The 19,313-nt window shown below is 51.3% G+C and overlaps 2 protein-coding genes across 14 annotated transcripts in view; one reads left to right on the top strand and one right to left on the bottom strand.

Annotated features, from left to right (window-relative positions):
* The window catches only part of FCSK (fucose kinase), a 28,021-nt gene extending 22,603 nt beyond the window's left edge, over nt 1-5,418 (top strand). For 11 of the 12 annotated variants that reach the window (XM_007993670.3, XM_007993667.3, XM_007993665.3 and 8 more), the window contains 6 exons: nt 172-315; nt 470-589; nt 3,403-3,590; nt 3,682-3,781; nt 4,323-4,546; nt 4,721-5,418. In XM_007993670.3, the coding sequence (XP_007991861.2) occupies nt 172-315; nt 470-589; nt 3,403-3,590; nt 3,682-3,781; nt 4,323-4,546; nt 4,721-4,822 (878 nt within the window). In that variant the 3' untranslated portion in view covers nt 4,823-5,418. Of the gene's footprint in view, nt 1-171; nt 316-469; nt 590-3,317; nt 3,591-3,681; nt 3,782-4,322; nt 4,547-4,720 lie in introns of those variants that run through there. The other variant, XM_007993674.3, reaches the window with a different exon arrangement.
* Nucleotides 5,419-5,713: 295 nt separating this feature from the next.
* The window catches only part of COG4 (component of oligomeric golgi complex 4), a 38,863-nt gene continuing 25,263 nt past the window's right edge, over nt 5,714-19,313 (bottom strand). Inside the window, exons 13-19 of one of the 2 annotated variants that reach the window (XM_007993676.3) lie at nt 15,971-16,033; nt 8,898-9,014; nt 7,881-7,973; nt 7,239-7,322; nt 6,911-7,012; nt 6,505-6,633; nt 5,714-6,288 (exon numbers count right to left, since the gene is read on the bottom strand). In XM_007993676.3, the coding sequence (XP_007991867.1) occupies nt 6,154-6,288; nt 6,505-6,633; nt 6,911-7,012; nt 7,239-7,322; nt 7,881-7,973; nt 8,898-9,014; nt 15,971-16,033 (723 nt within the window). In that variant the 3' untranslated portion in view covers nt 5,714-6,153. The remainder of the gene's footprint in view (nt 6,289-6,504; nt 6,634-6,910; nt 7,013-7,238; nt 7,323-7,880; nt 7,974-8,897; nt 9,015-15,970; nt 16,034-19,313) is intronic. The other variant, XM_007993678.3, reaches the window with a different exon arrangement.

Below are 19,313 nucleotides of genomic sequence, written 5' to 3'. Positions count from 1 at the left end.
TGTCTGGGAGTCCAGAGGCCCTTTTATGGCTTGGGGGTGGGGCCAGTACTGCTGCTGGACTTTTGTCCCACCGGATGAGTCCCACACTGGGCTGGGAAGTCATGAGGGTGGGTGGGTGTCTGCGTCTGCCCTTGGAGACCAAATTCCTTCCTCATGCCTGTCCCTCTGCAGGGGCCCTGCTGAAGGCGGCCTTCATCTGCGCGGGGATCGTGCATGTCCACTCGGAACTCCAGCTGAATGAGCAGCTGCTCCGCACCTTCGGGGGCGGCTTTGAGCTGCACACCTGGTCTGAGCTGCCCCACGGCTCTGGCCTGGGTAAGCGGGCCCTGCCACCTGCTACCCACTGACTGTCACAGCCCTCCAACCTTGCCTGTGATCCCTTTCCCTGGCCTCTGCCCTTAGAGGGAGTCAGGCAAGCCTGGGCAGGGCAGAAGTGTTTCATGCCTGCTCTCTCCTCTCCGCCCTGCAGGCACCAGCAGCATCTTGGCAGGCACTGCCCTGGCTGCCTTGCAGCGAGCCGCAGGCCGGGTGGTGGGCACGGAAGCCCTGATTCATGCAGTGCTGCACCTGGAGCAGGTGCTCACCACTGGTATGTGACTGCCCTGGAGTTGGGGAAGGTCACTGACACTCTCCCAAGGGCCTGCGGGGGGAGTGGGACTCCCCTGGATTTGCATGTGATTGGCCAACAGCCACATGACTGTGCTGCTGTTGAAAATACTTTCCTTCTAGTCACTTTGACCTTCTCTGGTCACTTTCAACTTGAAATGTTCTACCTCCCAACGAGCTGTTTCACGAGCATCTACTGAGTGCCAGATTCTGTGCTGTGCCTTTCTTTTCTTTTTTTTTTGAGACGGAGTCTCGCTCTGTCGCCCAGGCTGGAGTGCAGTGGCTGGATCTCAGCTCACTGCAAGCTCTGCCTGCCGGGTTCCCGCCATCCTCCTGCCTCAGCCTCCCGAGTAGCTGGGACTACAGGCGCCCGCCACCTCGCCTGGCTACATTTTTTTGTATTTTTTTAGTAGAGACGGGGTTTCACCGTGTTAGCCAGGCTGGTCTCGACCTCCTGACCTCGCGATCCGCCCGTCTCGGCCTCCCAAAGTGCTGGGATTACAGGCTTGAGCCACCGCGCCCGGCCTGTGCCTTTCTTTTCTTTCTTTTTTGAGATGGAGTCTTGCTGTCACCCAGGCTGGAGTGCAGTGGTGTGATCTTGGCTCACTGCAAGCTCCGCCTCCCAGGTTCATACCATTCTCCTGCTTCAGCCTCCCGAGTAGCTGGGACTACAGGCGCCCGCCACCACACCCAGCTAAGTTTTTCTATTGTTAGTAGAGACGGGGTTTCACCGTTAGCCAGGATGGTCTCAATCTCCTGACCTAGTGATCCGCCCGCCTCGGCCTCCCAAAATGCTGGGATTACAGGCGTGAGCCACCGCACTGGGCCTGTGCTGTGCCTTTTATGCTTGTTGGAACCAGGTGCTATGCTTCGTGACTGTGCCTATCCAGGGCTGTGCTCAGGTAGGGCTGGGCAGAGCTGGTTTGGACCTTCTGCCTGCCCTTCTGGCATCATGCCCTTACTTGAGATGCGATCACCTGTGCCCCCGCCCCCACGCCCTGGCCATATGGTAGGGCAGCAAGAGCCCAACAATGACTATGATCTAATGAATGTCACCAGTGCCAGGCTTCTCACTCCTCTTGGCCACCGAGCCCCCTGGAACCCATGGCCAGTGTAGAGCAGCCACAGGCTTGTCTGGTTTCAGGTCCACCTCAGGGTGTCAGGCCCCGTCTCCAGCACACGCCTGGAAGGAAACTGCTGCAAAGGCCTACTGAAGCCTGATTGTGGTGTTTTCTGTCACTCTGTAGCTCAAGCCTCTCATTTCACTGTAGTGACTCATATCCCATAATCGGTAGTCATGAGCAAAAGGTGCAGATGGGGAAGCCTTTCCAGCTTTCTTTTGAGGTGTGCCATTCAAGTTCTACATTGGCCAACGGATGACTATTTGTTGAGAACCCACTCTGTGGGGCCCCAGTGATAAAGTGAGCAAAAATGGGGTCCCTGCCCTCAAAAGTCCTGTGGTCTCCTGGAGACAGACATTAATCAGTAACCACTCAGGTGCATGTGTATTACAAACTGTGCCAAGTGCTCTGAAGCAGAGGGGCACAGTTAAGTCTTGACATTTCAAGACTTAGCCACTTTGCAGCCACCAGGTTTTGGCTGCAAAGTTCCAGATGGCTCCTGTCTTTTGCATTTCGTACTCTAAACCCTTGCAGGCCCTTCCCTAAATATCAAGGGTCTGTCCCAGAAGCAACTCAAGTTTTGTTATTTTTAATTTTTTTTAAATTTTTGAGATGGAGTCTAGCTCTGTCACCCAGATTGGAGTGCAGTGGCACAATCTCGGCTCACTGCAACCTCTACCTCCCGGGTTCAAGCGATTCTCCTGCCTCAGCCTCCTGAGTAGCTGGTATTACAGGTGCCCGCCACCATGCAGAGCTAATTTTTTGTATTTTTAGTAGAGATGGGGTTTCACTGTGTTGGCCAGTCTGGTCTTGAACTCCTGACCTCGTGATCCGCCCGCCTTGGCCTCCCAAAGTGCTGGGATTACAAGCGTGAGCCACCATGCCTGGACTAGTTATTTTTATGCAGCTACAAGGAGGAAAATGATACATACCTTTCATTACTGAAGCTGGAAAGATGTATAAGTTAAATACGATAAAAATAGATCCTGATGAGCTTCCTTCCAACATAAACCACCTGTCAGAAGATGGTGCAGGGAGACTCAGGCTATAGGGAAGGTATCTGTCAGCCTCTCCTCTGACTAAAACTCCCCTAGGAGGGGCAGAGGTTAGTGTAAAATATGTATTTTTTGAGCCAGAGTCTCACACTGTTACCCAGGCTGGAGTGCAGCGGTGAGATCTCAGCTCACTGCAACCTCTGCCTCAGCCTCCCCAGAAGCTGGGATTGCAGGGCACGTACCATCATGCCTGGCTAATTTTTGTATTTTTGGTAGAGATGGGGTTTCACCATGTTGGCCAGGCTGGTCTCAAACTCCTGACCTCAAGTGATCTGCCCGCCTTAGCCTCCCAAAGTGCTGTGATTACAGGTGTGCGTCACCATGCCCGGCCATAGTGTAAAATCTTTATCCTTCAATGTGGTTTATCCCAATTCCAATTACACATTAGGTCTAAAACAAAACTCAGGCCTCGGGAATTCCAAGCTTTGCCCTGGAGTGAAACCCATTCCCTTGCTGGGATTGTCCTGGGGACAGAAGCTGCACAGCTCACTGTCCTGTGGAGTTGAGGGAAGCTATCTTTCCATACTGCTCCCAGCAAGGGGTGCAGGGCCGGGAGCCTAGACTGGGAGAATGAAGCTGGGCCAGATAGACTGCAACAGTGACAGGCCCTGGGCTCACAGGAGGTGGCTGGCAGGACCAAGTGGGTGGCCTAATGCCTGGCATCAAGGTGGGGCGCTCCCGGGCTCAGCTGCCGCTGAAGGTGGAGGTAGAAGAGGTCACGGTGCCTGAGGGCTTTGTCCAGAAGCTCAATGACCACCTGCTCTTGGTGTACACTGGCAAGACCCGCCTGGCTCGGAATCTGCTGCAGGTGAGCTCCGGCCCCAGCATGAGGGAGGCAGGCAGGGGGCCTGCCGGCTGGGCCTGGGTCCTCACCACCCCTTCTCCTGCTCCGTCCACAGGATGTGCTGAGGAGCTGGTACGCCCGACTGCCTGCTGTGGTGCAGAATGCCCACAGCCTGGTGCAGCAAACTGAGGAGTGTGCTAAAGCCTTCCGCCAAGGTGAGGGGCTTCTTCCGGGGCGGGGGGGTCAGGGCACCAGGAGCGAGTATCCTGCCACTTGTGGGTTTGAGGCCAGGGTCATCTGCAGGCTTGGCACAAGCTCCAGATATTAGGCCTCTGGGAACAGAAGCCTATTGTCTGTCCTCTCCAAGGTCTCACATTTAGGGGAAAGTCACATCTGAGGACAAAATTTTCATTATGGGAAAGGCCCTCCAGCCCCACCTAACAGGAAGCAGAAAGGGGAAGGGACTTACCCCATGGCTGAGTTCCAGGGAAGTCTGAGCTGGGCAGGGCCCCAGTGTGTCGCTTCACAGCTCCCTAGATGCCGACTGTGCTGGGTGTGGTGTTGGTTGCTTCCTGCACATTGGTCCTCAGGTGGTCTTGGGAAGTGGGCTTGTTACTTCCAGCTCCAGCCAGCACTGAAATCTGGCTTCTTTACCATGACACTGGCTCAGCAGCACGTCCTGGCATTTCATGCAATCTCCAGACGGGTGCTGAGTATCTTGGCCCAGGCACATCACTCCCCTCTGCCCCACCTCAGGAAGCCTGCCTCTGCTGGGCCAGTGCCTGACCTCATACTGGGAGCAGAAGAAGCTCATGGCTCCAGGCTGTGAGCCCCTGGCTGTGCGGCGTATGATGGATGTCCTGGCCCCCCATGTGCATGGCCAGAGCCTGGCTGGGGCAGGCGGTGGAGGCTTTCTCTATCTGTTGACCAAGGAGCCACAGCAAAAGGAGGCCTTGGAGGCGGTGCTGGCCAAGACCGAGGTACTGATGGGGCTGGGGTTGGTCAGGAGACCTCTTGGGGCAAGAAACCTCACTGTGGCCCACCAGTTAACCAGGGGCTATATCTGCAAGTCCCCTGGTCCTGCAGGCTCAGTCCAGCCTCCAGAAGGCCTGGGATTTGTCCAAAGCCTTCTAAATACTTCCTGTCCTGTCCAGGGCCTTGGGAATTACAGCATCCACCTGGTTGAAGTGGACACGCAGGGCCTGAGCCTGAAGCTGCTGGGGACCGAGGCCTCAACCTGTTGCCCTTTCCCATGAAGCTGGCTTCTCTCTGCAACAGGAGAAAACCTGGAGCTACAGTGTCCCCCACCTTCCTTGCCCGATGGGAACCTCCACCTCCTACTCCCCACCCACCTCTGCGAATCTGCTCCCAAAGGAAGCTGACCAGAGCAAGACCTGGGCAAGCAGAGAGTGCCTGGGACAGGACTGACCTGGTGGACAGTGGCCTAGGTATAGCCTCTGTTCCTCCTGGACATAAGAAGGTCCCAAGCTTAGTATCCCATGTGGCCTTTACAAATCCTATGGCTGGCCTTCTCATTCCACGAGGGCCCTGGAAAGGGTTGACAGCCAGCCTTGGCATATGGCTGGGAGTCCCTCGGCAAGGCCAACCCTGAAGAGGCCCTTCAAGGCATTCCCTATGGCCTTCCTTAGAGTTGCAGACTTCACGCTTCACCCTCATGGGAGCGTGGGAGTGAGGGTGGCGGTCCCTTGCCAAGTTGGTGGCAGTGACCCAGCGATTCACTGTCATCCCAGGCCTTAACCAGCAAAGCTATGGACCGTGCCAAGTGACCTGGTGCCTGTGGGAAGTGGGTTCTCAGGACTGGCATTCTTGGAATAAATTCACTCTGTCCTTACAGGTGGTTCTCATAGTCACTTTTGCTCCTCCTGGGAGCAGTTCCCACTTCCCCTACACCATGGGGAACTGGCCCTGGGGTGATCCAGCTTGTGGTGCTGAGGGCCCAGTAGGGGCATGAGGGTCTGGGACTGGATGGGGGCTCCTGCCATCACGTGGGTCCCGGACACAGCCGTGTGCTGCACTGCGTGTGGGAGGAAGCTGAGGTCTTGGGTTTTGCCTTCCTATTTCAGTGCAACTGGTAGACCTGCCCTGCCCCATAGCATCTGGCCCTCCCTGGAAACAGCACACTGGCATCTCTCCAAGGGGTATCTTTATTCAGGGATCATAAACATCACAGCCTTTCCTCGAAGTCAAGTCTAACTGCTAGGTCCCCAGATGTACCCAAGTTGTCTAGGGCTGGCAGGGTAGCTTGTTTGCTGTAGTGTTTGAGGGCAAGAGACTGACCATCCACGCAGAAAGCTGGCCTGGGCTGCCTGCCGCCTGCCGTGGCTTTCCTACCTCATTAGAAGCCCGCTTCTCTTGGTGGGGAGACGCTGCCCCCAGAGCATCACCTGGCCAGGCCTGAGGGCAGAGCATGGAGTGGGTCCAGACCTTGTTTCTCTGCTGCCAGCTGTAGAAAGGTCTGGGCTGTCAGATCTCCCCCAAGTCAGAGAGTCTCGCTCAGCTCCTTGGCTGGGGCCCTTTAGGGAACAGGCCCGGAAGTGTGATGAGCCAGGTGTGTTCACCCAGACAGCTACAGGCGCAGCCTCTTGATATCTTCACTGCGGAAGTCTATGCGCAGGGCCAGCACCTGGCGCACTTCGGCAGGGGTGAGGCGCCACGTCAATGGGCCGGAGTTGGGTCCCCAGTAATCGAGGATCTCAGTCACCTGTGGGGAAAGACATAGAGACCAGTCAGCAAGGTGGGGCTATTCTGAAAGAGGGCTCTGGCCTCTACCAGGGGCAGAGCAGGGGCACCCGGGAAGGGGAAGGTGTCCTGTAGGACTGGCTGCTGGCAGAGACATGGTTTAGAGGGAAGTGGTGGGGATCCATCTTTGCCTCTTTCAGTCACCCCTCCGTGGCTGGGCCAAGGGCGAGCCACCTACCCGCTCCAGATTGAGGATGGTGGCCATCTGGGAGAGCCGGGCAAACTTGTCTCGGATGGTCCAGGTGGTCACCGTGGTAAGGTAGGCAATGAGTGACCTCAGCTCTTTGTCAAACTGCAGACCGCCCAGCTGCAGAAGAACCCAAGCCCAGTAACTACTTAGGCCTGGCCAAGCAGAACTGGCCTCCAACTGCCCCCAGAGCTGGGTGGCAAGGCTGGCCAGGCCTCAGGTGGTGCCCTGTGGCTCCAGTTTGCTCTACAGCTTCAGAAGTGAGGGCAGAACTGGACCCAGACATGCAGGGCCTGTGGGCAGCAGACAGAGGGGATGCAAGTCCTGGCGTGGTGGCATGCCTTGTCTTCCTCAGAGGAGAAACGCGAGCTGCAGACCCATGACCCCTTTACCTTACCCGGTTAAAGGTGGATTTCAGCACCACTTTCTCCAACTCGACGGCAACAAGGCTGGTCATGAGGCCGGTTAGGCTGTCGTAGATGACCGGGGACAGGCTGGCCTGCACACAGAGGGTTGACATCAGAGCCCCACCTAACTCCTCTGCCTCTACGGTGGAGTCTTAGGTGGTGAGGATGGTTAGGTGAGGCCATGGGGCAGTGTTTCTACAGGTTAGGGTTGGAAGGGCTTCCAGGGTTCCCAGAAGGAATGTGATGAGACCCGGCAGGCTGCTGGTTTGGGCAGAGGTGGGTAATTTCCCTAAGTGGATCCCTAGGGCCCCTACTCACCTTGAACTCCGCCATTTGCTGCTCCAGGTTAAGGATGAACTGTTGTACCCAAGGGTCATTGGCTTCATAGTCATTGAATTCTTCCTGTTGTCAGGAAGCAGGACTGGTGGTCACCATGGGCCTCTTTCTAAGAAGTACCATTCACTGCCACCCACCTCTATCCCTCCAAGAAAATAATGTAAAACGTTCTTTCTTTCCTGTGCCTTGACTCATCTAGTTTAAAACCAGCTCAGACACCCAGGCTGGCAGAAACTGACCAGCAAACAGCCCAGCGCTGTAGCAGAGGCCCACATAATATGGTAAAGTTCCTGGCATTTTATTCCTTCTTGGATCTCATGTTCTACAGGAATGAAATCACTAGGCCAGGAGGAAAAAAACGCTTCTAAGTCTATCATAGGTGGGGCAAAAAGAGCTCCAATACAAGGGAATAAGTTAGGTCAAGGCAAACTCCATGTCTTTCTGAGCCCTTCTGACTAGGGACAAACTGTTTCCTGGGAGGAACCTAGTCTTCAAGGGTGAGGGTGGGGGAAGTGGGCTGGGAAGCATGGAAGGTCTAGTCTGTTCAGATGGCTCCGCTCTCTCCAGCTGGGGCTAGGGGCGAGGGGTCACTGGGGCTTGATGGCTGCCTGTGGCCAGGCTAACCTCCTCGATGTTGTGGGAGACGGAGAAAAAGCTGTTGATCCAAGGCTGCACCTGTGGCTTGATGGCTGTGCTGTTGAGCTCCGTCAGCCCTTCCTGCACAAGACAAGGTGGAGACATGTAACACAGAAGGCACACCTCATCCCTTCCCTCTCTCTTCTCCCCATCCCTCCCTTCTCGTTCCCTCCCCATCCCTTCCGTCTCTCCTCTCCTCATCCCTTCCGTCTCTCTTCTCCCCATCCCTTCCCTCTCTCTTCTCCCCATCCCTTCCCTCTCTTCTCCCCATCCCTTCCCTCTCTTCTCCCCATCCCTTTCCTCTCTTCTCCCCATCCCTTCCCTTTCCCTCCCCATCCCTTCCCTCTCTCCTCTCCCCATCCCTTCCCTCTCTAGTCTCCCCACCCCTTCCCTCTCTCGTCTCCCCACCCCTTCCCTCTCTCCTCTCCCCACCCCTTCCCTCTCTCCTCTCCCCACCCCTTCCCTCTCTCCTCTCCCCATCTCTTGACTGCAGGGTGTTCTTCCAGCCCTGAGGCTTTCTGCAGGCCCTGTTGAAGGTTATAACAGAGCTAGTGCTAATGAAAGGAGGAGCCAGGAACATGCCCCTTTCCAGATCTCAGATGATTCAGGTCCAGGGTAACAATGAGGCCTTGAGACTATTCTGATAGACTGTCCCGAGAGATTTCAGAATGCCGGGTGCTAGGCAGCACCTGCGGCTAGGGCCACAGGTCAGAACAACCATGTGGCTCCGCTTCCTCTGAGCATCTTCTGAGGGCTCTTGTCATTGTGGGGCCAAGTGGAAAGTCTAGAGGACCAGAGGTTGGCTTGTCAGTGTGACAACTTCACAGCTGAAAAACCAACAGGGCCTTTAGTCTCAAGGGACCTGCACAACTCCAGGCGTCAGGGCTTGCTTGCTGCTCCCTCACCCGTCCTCCTGGCTTCCTTGCACACGATGAGCCAGCTAACTATCTTCTCAGAGCAACGCACAGGCACAGGATTTAGTCAGCAGTTGAACCTGGGGCTTACCTGCAAGAGGTCTCGGAATTTGTTGGACACGGCGGCCAAGTCAGAAAGGCAGCTGTCAAACTTGGCCTGGGCCTGCTCCCCTCCAATGCCCTGGCTGAAGAGCTTGGTGCAGTCACTCTAGGGGAGAACACTGCTGTAAGACCACCAAGCATGCGTGGGCCATGGGAGTGTGAGGAGAGGCACCAGCCAGTTCTACTCCTCCAGCCTTCTCTGGGTGTAGCTATGGCCTGTCAAGAGTCCTGGATGGGTTTCAGAAAACCTCGATTCTATCCTGGTGGCTATCCACTTGGCTCCCACTTCCCCCTCTGTAATATGGGGGTACCAGTGTTGGGGAAGTGAAGAAGAAACAGAAATACCACAAAGTTTTTCCTATCTTTAGAGTCAGACATTCCTAGGTTCAAGTCCTGGCTCAGTCATGTATTAGTTGAGTGACCTTGGGCAAATGATTTAAAGTTTCTGAGCTTCAGTTTTCCTGTCTATAAAATGGGAACACCAATTCCTGCTCCTCATGTATGAGATGAAGCACAATGTGCCTAGCTCAGTGCCTGGCACAGGAGACACTAGCTATTATTGCTATAGTTGCTCCTTTTTTTCTCTTTTTTCCCACTTTTATATTTATTTACTTCTCTTTAAATTTTATTTAAATTTACCAAAAAACCACAAAAGCCAGTTCTGCTTCTTAAATATTTTGGTCTGGCTACCAAAGGGAGATGGTCAAGATCATAGCTAATGTTTAAGGGCTTATTGTATACCGGGCTTTGTTCTAAGCATTTTGCTTTTATTACAGTACAGGCTGGGTGAGGTGGCTCATGCCAGTAATTCTAGCACTTTGGGAGGCCAAGGTGCAAGGACCACTTGAGGCCAGAGTTTAAGAACAGCAGGGAAACATAGTGAGAAGCCGTCTCCACAGAAAATTAAAGAATTAGTTGGATGTAGTGTTGCACCCCTGCATCCCCAGCTACTGAGGAGGCTGAGGTGAGAGGATCCCTTGAGCCCAAGGGTTCAAGGCTGCAGAGAGCTATGACTATGCCACTGCACTCCAGCCGGGGCAACAGAGTGAGACCAAAGTACCTATTCTGCTTAAAAACCAAACAAAATGAAAACCAAAAAACCCCCACAACTACTTAAGTTACTCTGACCTTCAGAAAAAAAAGTATCTCCTTTATGAAGTAGGTAAAATTATCCCCATTGTACAGATGAGGAAACTGAGGCATAGAAGTTAATAATTTATTCAAAGTCATGGCAATAAGTCATGAAAGGCTGAGTGCAGTGGCTCACTATTGTAATCCTAGGACTTTGTGAGGCCATGGTAGGAGGATCGCTGGAGCCCAGGAGTTCAAGACCAGCCTGGGCAACAAAGCGAGACCCTGTCTCTCTCTTTTTTTTTTTTTGAGACAGAGTCTCACTTTGTCGCTCAGGCTGGAGTGCAGTGGCATGATCTCGGCTTACTGCAACCTCTGCCTCCCGGGTTCAAGTGATTCTCATGCCTCAGCCTCCCGAGTAGCTGGGATTACAGGTGTGCACCACCATACCCAACTAATTTTTATATTTTTAGTAGAGATGGAGTTTTACTATGTTGGCCAGGCTGGTCTTGAACTCCTGACCTCAGGTGATCCACCTGCCTTGGCCTCCCAAAGTGCTAGATTTACAGGTGTGAGCCACTGTGCCCAGCAGAGACCCGTCTTTTAACGTAGATAAATCATGGGGCTGGGACTCTAGACCAGGTATTCTGACTCCAAAAATCCTGTTTTTGTTTTGTCTTGTTTTGTTTTTTTGAGATAGTCTCGCTCTGTCACCCAGGCTGGAGTGCAATGGCATGATCTTGGCTCACAGCAACCTCTGTCTCCCAGGTTCAAGTGATTCTCCCACCTCAGCTTCCAGAGTAGCTGGGATTACGGGCACCCACTATCATGGCCAGCTAATCACTGTATTTTTGTAGAGACGGGGTTTCACCACGTTGGCCAGCCCGCCTGAGCCTCCCAAAGTGCTGGGATTACAGGCGTGAACCACCGTGTCCAGCCCAGAATGCCTGTTTCTAATCACCACACTACAGTGTAGGTGTAGTGCTCTCTAGGGGGAACTGCTTCAAACTTGTGTTTTAGGTTGCCAGGAGCTGCCACATTTCTTGTAGCCTCCTTAGAAAGTTCATGCTATTTTGGCTCCAGAGAGGAAGCAGAGTGGAAGAACTCAGAGGGACTCTTGTAGCAGACAGAGGCCCTTCACTCCCACAGTATTCCTGACACTTACTGTCTTCGAGTAGTCTTGTAACCTCCCCTGTAAGCTGAACGTCATGCCACCTGATCTGCTTATCTCAAAGGGCTGCTGATGGGGCTGAGAAAGAACATCTGTGAAATGCAAATCTAAGGGTGGCTGGGATTTATGGGAATAGGTTTTTCAGCTCTTTTACTTGGCTAATTCTATGAAAGTCATACACTCACGTATGAATTTCTAATATTTCCCCAAATTTTACTTCCAAAACCCAACAGACTCATGTTAAGGATAAGGTCAGAAATAGTCTAAAGTGCCATGACTTAAAAACAATGATAAAAACACGTCGGCTGGGCGTGGTGGCTCATGCCTGTAATCCCAGCACTTTGGGAGACCGAGGCAGGCAGATCATGAGGTCAAGAGATCGAGACCATCCTGGCCAAAATGGTGAAACCTTGTCTCTACTAAAAATACAAAAATCAGCTGGGCATGGTGGTGTGCGCCAGTAGTCCTAGCTACTTGGGAGGCTGAAGCAGGAGAATTGCTAGAACCCGGGAGGTGGAGGTTGCAGTAAGCCAAGACTGTGCCACTGCACTCCAGCCTGGGCAACAAGAGTGAAACTTCATCTCCAAAAAAAAAAAAAAAAAAAAGGCCAGGCATGGTGGCTTATGCCTGTAATCCCAGCACTATGGGAGGCTGAGGCAGACGCATTGCCTGAGGTTGGGAATTTGAGACCAGCCTGGACAGCATGGTGAAACCTCATCTCTATTAAAAATACAAAAATCAGCCGGGCATGGTGGCAGGTGCCTGTAATCCCAGCAACTCAGGAAGGTGAGGCAGGAGAATCGTGGAAGTTGCAGTGAGCCGAGATCATGCCACTGCACTACAGTCTGGGCACCACAGCGAGAATTGGTCTCAAAATAAATAAGTAAATAAAATAAAATAAAATAAAGACAAGGCCAGGAGAGGTGGTTCATGCCTGTAATCCCAGCACTTTGGGATGCCAAGGCGGGTGGATCACTTGAGGCCAGGAGTTTGAGACCAGCCTGGCAAACATGGCAAAACCCCATCTATACTAAAAATACAAAAATTAGCTGGTCATGGTGGCAGGTGCCTATAATCCCAGCTACTCCAGAGGCTGAGGCAGGAGAATTGCAGAAGTTGTAGTGAGCTGAGATCATGCCATTGCACTGTAGCCTGGGCAACAGAGTGAGGCTCTGTCTCAAAAAAAAAAAAAAAAAAAAAAAAAAAAAAAAAACCAACAACGGGCCGGGCGCGGTGGCTCATGCCTGTAATCCCAGCACTTTGGGAGGCCAAGGCGGGCGGATCACAAGGTCAGGAGATCAAGACCATCCTGGCGAACATGGTGAAACCCTGTCTCTACTAAAAATACAAAAAATTAGCCAGACGCTGTGGGGGGAGCCTGTAGTCCCAGCTACTCGGGAGGCTGAGGCAGAAGAATGGAGTGAACCCAGGAGGCGGAGCCTGCGGTGAGCCAAGATCGCGCCACTGCACTCCAGCCTAGGCTGCAGAGCAAGACTCCGTCTCAAACAAAAACAAAAAAAACCAAAAAAAAAAAAAAACCCAACAATGATGACAGCCAACTTGTTGAACACATATGATGTGACAGATACTATATTATCGGTACATTATGCCACCGTATTTATTTTTATTTTTGAGACGGAGTTTTGCTCTTGCCCAGGCTGGAGTGCAATGGCATCATCTTGGCTCACCACCACCTCTGCCTCCCAGGTTCAAGCAATTCTCCTGCCTCAGCCTCCTGAGTAGCTGGGATTACAGGCATGAGCCCCTACACCTGGCTAATTTTGTATTTTTAGTAGAGATAGGGTTTCTCCATGTTGGCCAGGCCAGTCTCGAACTCCTGACCTCAGGTGATCCGCCTGCCTTGGCCTCCCAAAGTGTTGGGATTATAGATGTGAGCCACCGCGTCCGGCCTATGCCACCTTATTTTATTCCATCCCCCATTTTAAGGCTTTTTTGGGGGTAAATTCCTAACATAATCCAGTTTACAGTACTATAAACACCCACCTGACTGTTCTCTCTGAGCCACCCCTCTCTCCTCTGTGTGCTGGCTCCAGCCTCCTCCTCAGTGTGCCAGCATAAGGCCCACACTTCACACCAGGTTGTGCACCGAGCCCTTTGTCTCTGCTGCAAAGCATCCTCCTTTGTACAAGTGTTCACTGTGGAGGCAGGGCCCTGGCCTCACTTCTTTCCTAGAGGCTGAGTTTGGGAGTGGGGAAGAACTGGGCCCCTCATTTTCTAGTAGTTCACAAAGTGATCTCTCCATGCTGTTATTTTTATTTTGTTAAATTTAAATTGATTTTTACTATTTTAACTTTTTTTTTTTTTTTTTGAGACAGAGTCTTACTCTGTTGCCTAGGCTGGAGTGCAATGTCATGATCTCGGCTCGCTGCAACCTTCGCCTGCCAGGCTCAAGCGATTCTCCTGCCTCAGCTTCCTGAGTAGCCAGGATTACAGGTGTGTGCCACCACGCCTGGCTAATTTTGTATTTTTAGTAGAGACGGAGTTTCACCATGTTGGCCTGGTCTCGAACTCCTGACCTCAGGTGATCCACTCGCCTTGGCCTCCCAAAGTGCTGGGATTATAGGTGTTAGCCACCGCACCTGGCAACTATTTTTACCTTTTTTTTCTTTTGAGATGGAGTCTTACTCTGTTGCCCAGGCTAGAGTGAAGTGGCATGATCTTGGCTCACTGCAACCTCCGCCTCCTGGGTTCAGGCAATTCTCCTGCCTCAGCCTCCTGAGTAGCTGGGATTATAGGCATTCGCCACTGTGCCCAGCTAAATTTTATATTTTGTATTTTTAGTAGAGATAAGGCTTTACCATCTTGGCCAGGCTTGAATGCCTAACCTGTGATCCACCTGCCTTGGCCTCCCAAAGTGCTGGGATTATAGGCATAAGGCACTGCGCCCAGCCTATTTTTCCTTTTTAAGTGTTGGGGGGGGTCTCATTATGTTGCCCAGGCTGGCCTCGAACTCCTGGCCTCAAGCAACCCTTCTGACTCAGGGTCCCAAGTAGCTGGGACTATGGGCACAAGCCACCCAGCTACTGTTATTTTGAGATGGAGTTTCACTCTTGTCGCCCAGGTTGGAGTGCAGTGATGCAATCTCGGCTCACTGCAACCTCCACCTCCGGGGTTCAAGCGATTCTCCTGCGTCAGCCTCCCGAGTAGCTGGGATTATGTGCGCATGCCACCACACCCAGCTGATTTTTTTGTATTTTTAGTAGAGACAGGGTTTCATCATGTTGGCCAGACTGGTATCGACTTCCTGACCTCAGGTGATCCACCCGTCTCGGCCTCCCAAACTTCTGGGATTACAGGCATGAGTCACCATGCCCGGCCCAGCTACTATTATTTTTAACTGTTAATACAACTAATAAGTACCACTGCATACCTCTCATGTACTAAGTGGTTCATGTTATCACATTCATCTCGTAACAGTCCTGTGGCACAGAGGTCATTATCCCCTTTTATGAATGAGGAAACTGAGGTTACAGAACTTTTGCCTAAGGCCACACAGCTGGGCAGTGATCAAATGAAGATTTGAACTTGGGGTGTCTGGCTTAAAACCCCAAGCAATTTCCACTATACTCTGCTGCCTTCCTCTAAAAAATAACACCTACCAGCTTTGTATAGGATTAGGCAAACCTTATCTTAATCTCCTACATTTATACAGGGATCGGTCATTTTTATAAGGTGCTTTTGATCCCAATTTTTTTTTTTTTTTTTTTTTTTTTTAAAGACAGAATCTCCCTCTGTCGCCCAGGCTGGAGTGCAGTGGTGCAATCTTGCACTGTAACCTCTGCCTCCCGGGTTCAAGCAATTCTCTGCCTCAGCTTCCCGAGTAGCTGGGATTACAGGCAGCCACCACCACAGCTGGCTCAGTTTTTGTATTTTTAATAGAGATGGGGTTTCATCTTGGCCAGGCTGGTCTTGAAGTCCTGACCTCATGATCCACCCGCCTCAGCCTCCCAAAGTGTTAGGATTACAGGCGTGAGCCACCTCAACCGGCCCTGATCCTGATTTTAAAAAAAAGTTTTTTTTTTTGGTAGAGATGAGGTCTCACTACATTGCCCAGGCTGGTCTCAAACTCCTGGCCTCAAGTAATCCTCCTGCCTTGGCCTCCCAAAATGTTGAGCTTATAGGTATGAGCCACTTGGCCTCAATCCTGTTTTTTCATTGGGCTATCAAAGAAACCCAAATTAGGGCAGGATGGAGCTATGTATCTTATTTCATAGATGAGAGAACTGAGGCTCAGAGGGCTAAGGGACTTGGCCAAGGTCACACGCCAACTGTGTGCTGGAAGATCTAATTTGTGTGTGTGTTATTTTCAGACAGAGTCTGTTCTGTCCCCCAGGTTGGAGTGCAGTGGCATGATCTCAGCTCACTGCAACCTCCGTCTCCTGGGTTCAAGCGATTCTCTTGCCTCAGCTTCCCAAGTAGCTGGGATTACAGGTGTCTGCCACCATGCCCAGCTAATTTTTGTATTTTTAGTAGAGATGGGGTTTTGCAATGTTGGCTAGGCTGGTCTCGAACTCCTGACCTCAAGTGATCCACCCGCTTTGGCCTCCAAAAGTGTGGGATTACAGGCATGAGCCACTGTGCCTTGCCTGGAAGATCTAATTTGAATTCTGATCTTCCAACTCCTGAGCTTTTCCCCCTGGTCCAAGGATGCCTTGCTATCATGTCAGTCACCAAGAAATCCCCTCGAGTGTGGCTCAATGTCACCAGGATAAGCATCTTCACCATGATGTGTTTATAGGGCTGTCTCTCAACATGGGAAAAGGTGGCTGCTGACCACCGATAGGCAATTTCCCTTGTACCTCCAGTGTCTTCTTCAGAGTGGAGATGTTTTCACTGCAGACTTCCACGTTGTTCAGAGTCACCTGGGAGATGAGGAAGGAAGAACATGACTTCCTGCCGACTGTGCCTGCCACCCACTCCAATGCCAGACTGGCTGACAGCTGCGTTCCATGAAGCTCAGAGAAGGGCTGGCTGGAGTTCAGACTCGGGCTAGTGAAAGCCCACACCGCTACATCTAAGCAGGATGCTCAGATCTTGGATTGGGCAGAATGGGGAAGCAGGCTGGCCCTTTCTTCTGTGCCTGATACCAGGGAGCCTAAAGCTATCAGGACCTCAGAGGTAGTGAGCTCAGGTTTCAGGTCTTCTTGTACTGTGTTACCTACAGAGCAGAAATGACTCAGGCATACAGGTCTGGGATAAGTTCTGAGGCTCCAAATGGTCAAGCCCCAGGTCAGCGACACAAAGCCTGACATTCATTAAAGAAAAGCTTCCAGAGAGCCTGCCACCTATGAGGTATTGTCTCATTCTTTAACTCATGGAGTCTGCCAAATACCCCCACAGAACACATATTATCAAGCCCAGTACATGGGAGGAAATGAGACTCCTCAGAAGGTAAAATGATTTGGCCAGGCGCGGTGGCTCACGCCTGTAATCCCAGCACTTTGGGAGGCCAAGGCAGGTGGATCAAGAGGTCAGGAGTTCAAGACTAGCCTGTCCAACATGGCGAAACCCTGTCTCTACTAAAACTACAAAAAATTAGCCGGGCGTGGTGGCGGGTGCCTGTAATCCCAGCTACTCGAGAGACTGAGGCAGGAGAATTGCTTGAACTTAGGAGGCGTAGGTTGCAGTGAGCTGAGATTGTGCCACTGCACTCCAGCCTGGGTGACAACAACAAAACTCCGTCTCAAAAAAAAAAAAAAAATGTAAAATGATTCACCAAGGTCAGACAGCAACTGATTCAGCAAATATTTACTGAGTACCTGGATGTGTCAGGCATGGTTCTGGGCACTGAGAGAAAGCAATTAACAGAACAGACATGGTCCACCCCTCACAGAACTGACATTCCAGAAGGGAAGCCAGATAGTAAACAAATGCATTATATAATGCCAGGAAGAATAATAAAGCAGGATAAGGGACAGACACTCAGAGTGACAAGGCCACAAAGCTGGAGCCAGGCTTAGAATTTGGGTCTCTGAGCTTCCAGATGGATAAACAGGTGAAGGTTCCTGGAGAGCGGCCACCTGGGGAGAGCATGGAAGCTCCATACCCCTTCCCCCATAATTTGCCCTCTTCGTCTCTTCATCTGTATCCTATATAATATCCTTTACAATAAACAAATAAACTAAAAAAATGAATTCAGGTCTCCCTACTCTGGTCCAAAGATGACTTTTTTCATAACACGACTGCCTTACAGACTAGGTGCAGAAATACCAAGATAAAAGTAGCATGGGCACAGTGGCTCACGCCTGTAATCCCACACTTTGGGAGGCCGAGATGGGTGGATCACCTGAGGTCAGGAGTTCTAGACCAGACTGGTCAACATGGGAAAACCCCGTCTCTACTAAAAATACAAAAATTAGTCAGGCGTGGTGGCAGGTGCCTGTAATCCCAGCTACTGAGGGGGCTGAGGCAAGAGAATCACCTGAACCTGTGAGGTGGAGGTTGCAGTGAGCCAAGATCGTGCTATTGCACCCCAGCTGGGGCAACAAGAATGAAACTCCATCTCCAAAAAAAAAAAAAAAAAAGTAGCATGGGGCAAAAGTATTAAGGCACTAATTGCTCTGGCCATTCAGAGGAAAGAACAAACTGTTTTGGTGTGAGGCATTCAAGGAAGGTTCCATGGCAGAGATGGTAGCTGAGCTGAACATAAAAGGGTAGAACACAATTCTGACAGGAGATGAAGGTGAGAACATTTCTCCACCCCCATCAGCTTCTCTCTAGCTCACTGTCCTATTTGATATTTTCTTAACAGTCCTTAGGATTTCCTGACGTTGTCTGGTTTATCTATTTCTTGTCTGCATGGATCTAGCCTGTTTTCTTCACCACTGCATGTCTATACAGCACTGTCTACCTTTCTGGTTGATGGAAATATTCTAACTGCACTGTCTGGTACAGTAGCCCCAGCCATATGTGGCTATTGAGCACCTGAAGCTTAGCTAGTACAACTCAAGAAGTGGATTTTTAATGTAAATGTAAATTTCAATAGCTACCTGTGGCTGGTGGCTACTATGTTGGGCAGTGTAGCTCTAGAACCCAGAACAGTGCCTGAAATTTAGAAGTTTCTCAATAAATATTTGTGGAATGAGTAAGACAGTGAATGAACATATTCTGGAAAGGGGATAATATAAGCAAGTGCAGAATGGCAGAAAACCCAAGAAGGTATTTGGGAAATAGCAGACTCAATTCACAGACACATGAAGGGAAGTGGCAGGACGTACAGCTGCGAGGGGCAGAGCCTGATGGGGACTTGGGTGCTCTGCTCCAAAGTTAGCCCTGTGACCTGTGGACAGTGGGCTGGTACTGAGGATTTTTAAAGCAGGTGAATGCCACATGAGCACAGCCGTGGTTCGAGAATACTCATCTAGAGGCCATGTGTGGGAGGAAATAGAAGGCCTGGGGATCCCACTGCTTGTGAACTGGTGTGCTAGTGGCATGATCAGGAAGGCAGGGGTGAGGTAAGGAGGAGTCAGCCTTCGAGACATGAGTCAGGAGCTTCAGGATTTCAGTGTAAAAGGAGGATCTCAGAACCCCAGGGGCTGTGATTAGGAAGTCCCTCTCATCTTCCCCAGAGTGCTTCCCTTGTCAGTGTCCTGCAGCCAATGCTGAAAGTCATGATGCTGACAGTGCTGCTTAGGCCACTCTGATGTGGACAGATAAGCCTGAAGGTCTTTCTTTAATATGCCATAACATGAGGCCTCTAATGTCACAAGTTTCCAAATCACTGTCCTGTCATGACAGCTGAAGGATGAAGGCCATAAGCGTTTCCAAGGCATTTAAGAGCACCAAGAATAATTGTCATGAGGACTTACGGATTTGAGTTCAAATGGTATTGATTTCAAAGTTTCCCCTGTACTGACAGCCCTAGTAAGCGTGGATTCACTGGGCTTATTCCCTGCCCACAGTGCATGATGTCAGTACAGTTGGAGAATTCATCTTGACAGCCAGATGAATCAAGGTGACATAAAAAATAGGCCCTGCAATGGGAGTGATGACATTTTAAATCCTTGGTGTCAGGAAAACCAGAAACCTGTCACCAAGCATTTAGCATCGCCTTTCTTTTTGGTCTTATCTTCTGGGGCCTCAAACAATGAAACTGTGTTAATGGGAGGTCCTCACAGAGCGAACATGCACTGGCTGCTTTTG

The sequence above is a fragment of the Chlorocebus sabaeus genome, chromosome 5 (genome assembly GCF_047675955.1).
Source record: "Chlorocebus sabaeus isolate Y175 chromosome 5, mChlSab1.0.hap1, whole genome shotgun sequence".
In the NCBI taxonomy this organism is placed as follows: Eukaryota; Metazoa; Chordata; class Mammalia; order Primates; family Cercopithecidae; genus Chlorocebus; species Chlorocebus sabaeus.
Note: the sequence above shows the minus strand (reverse complement) of the source record. Positions and strands in the feature narration are given on the sequence as shown.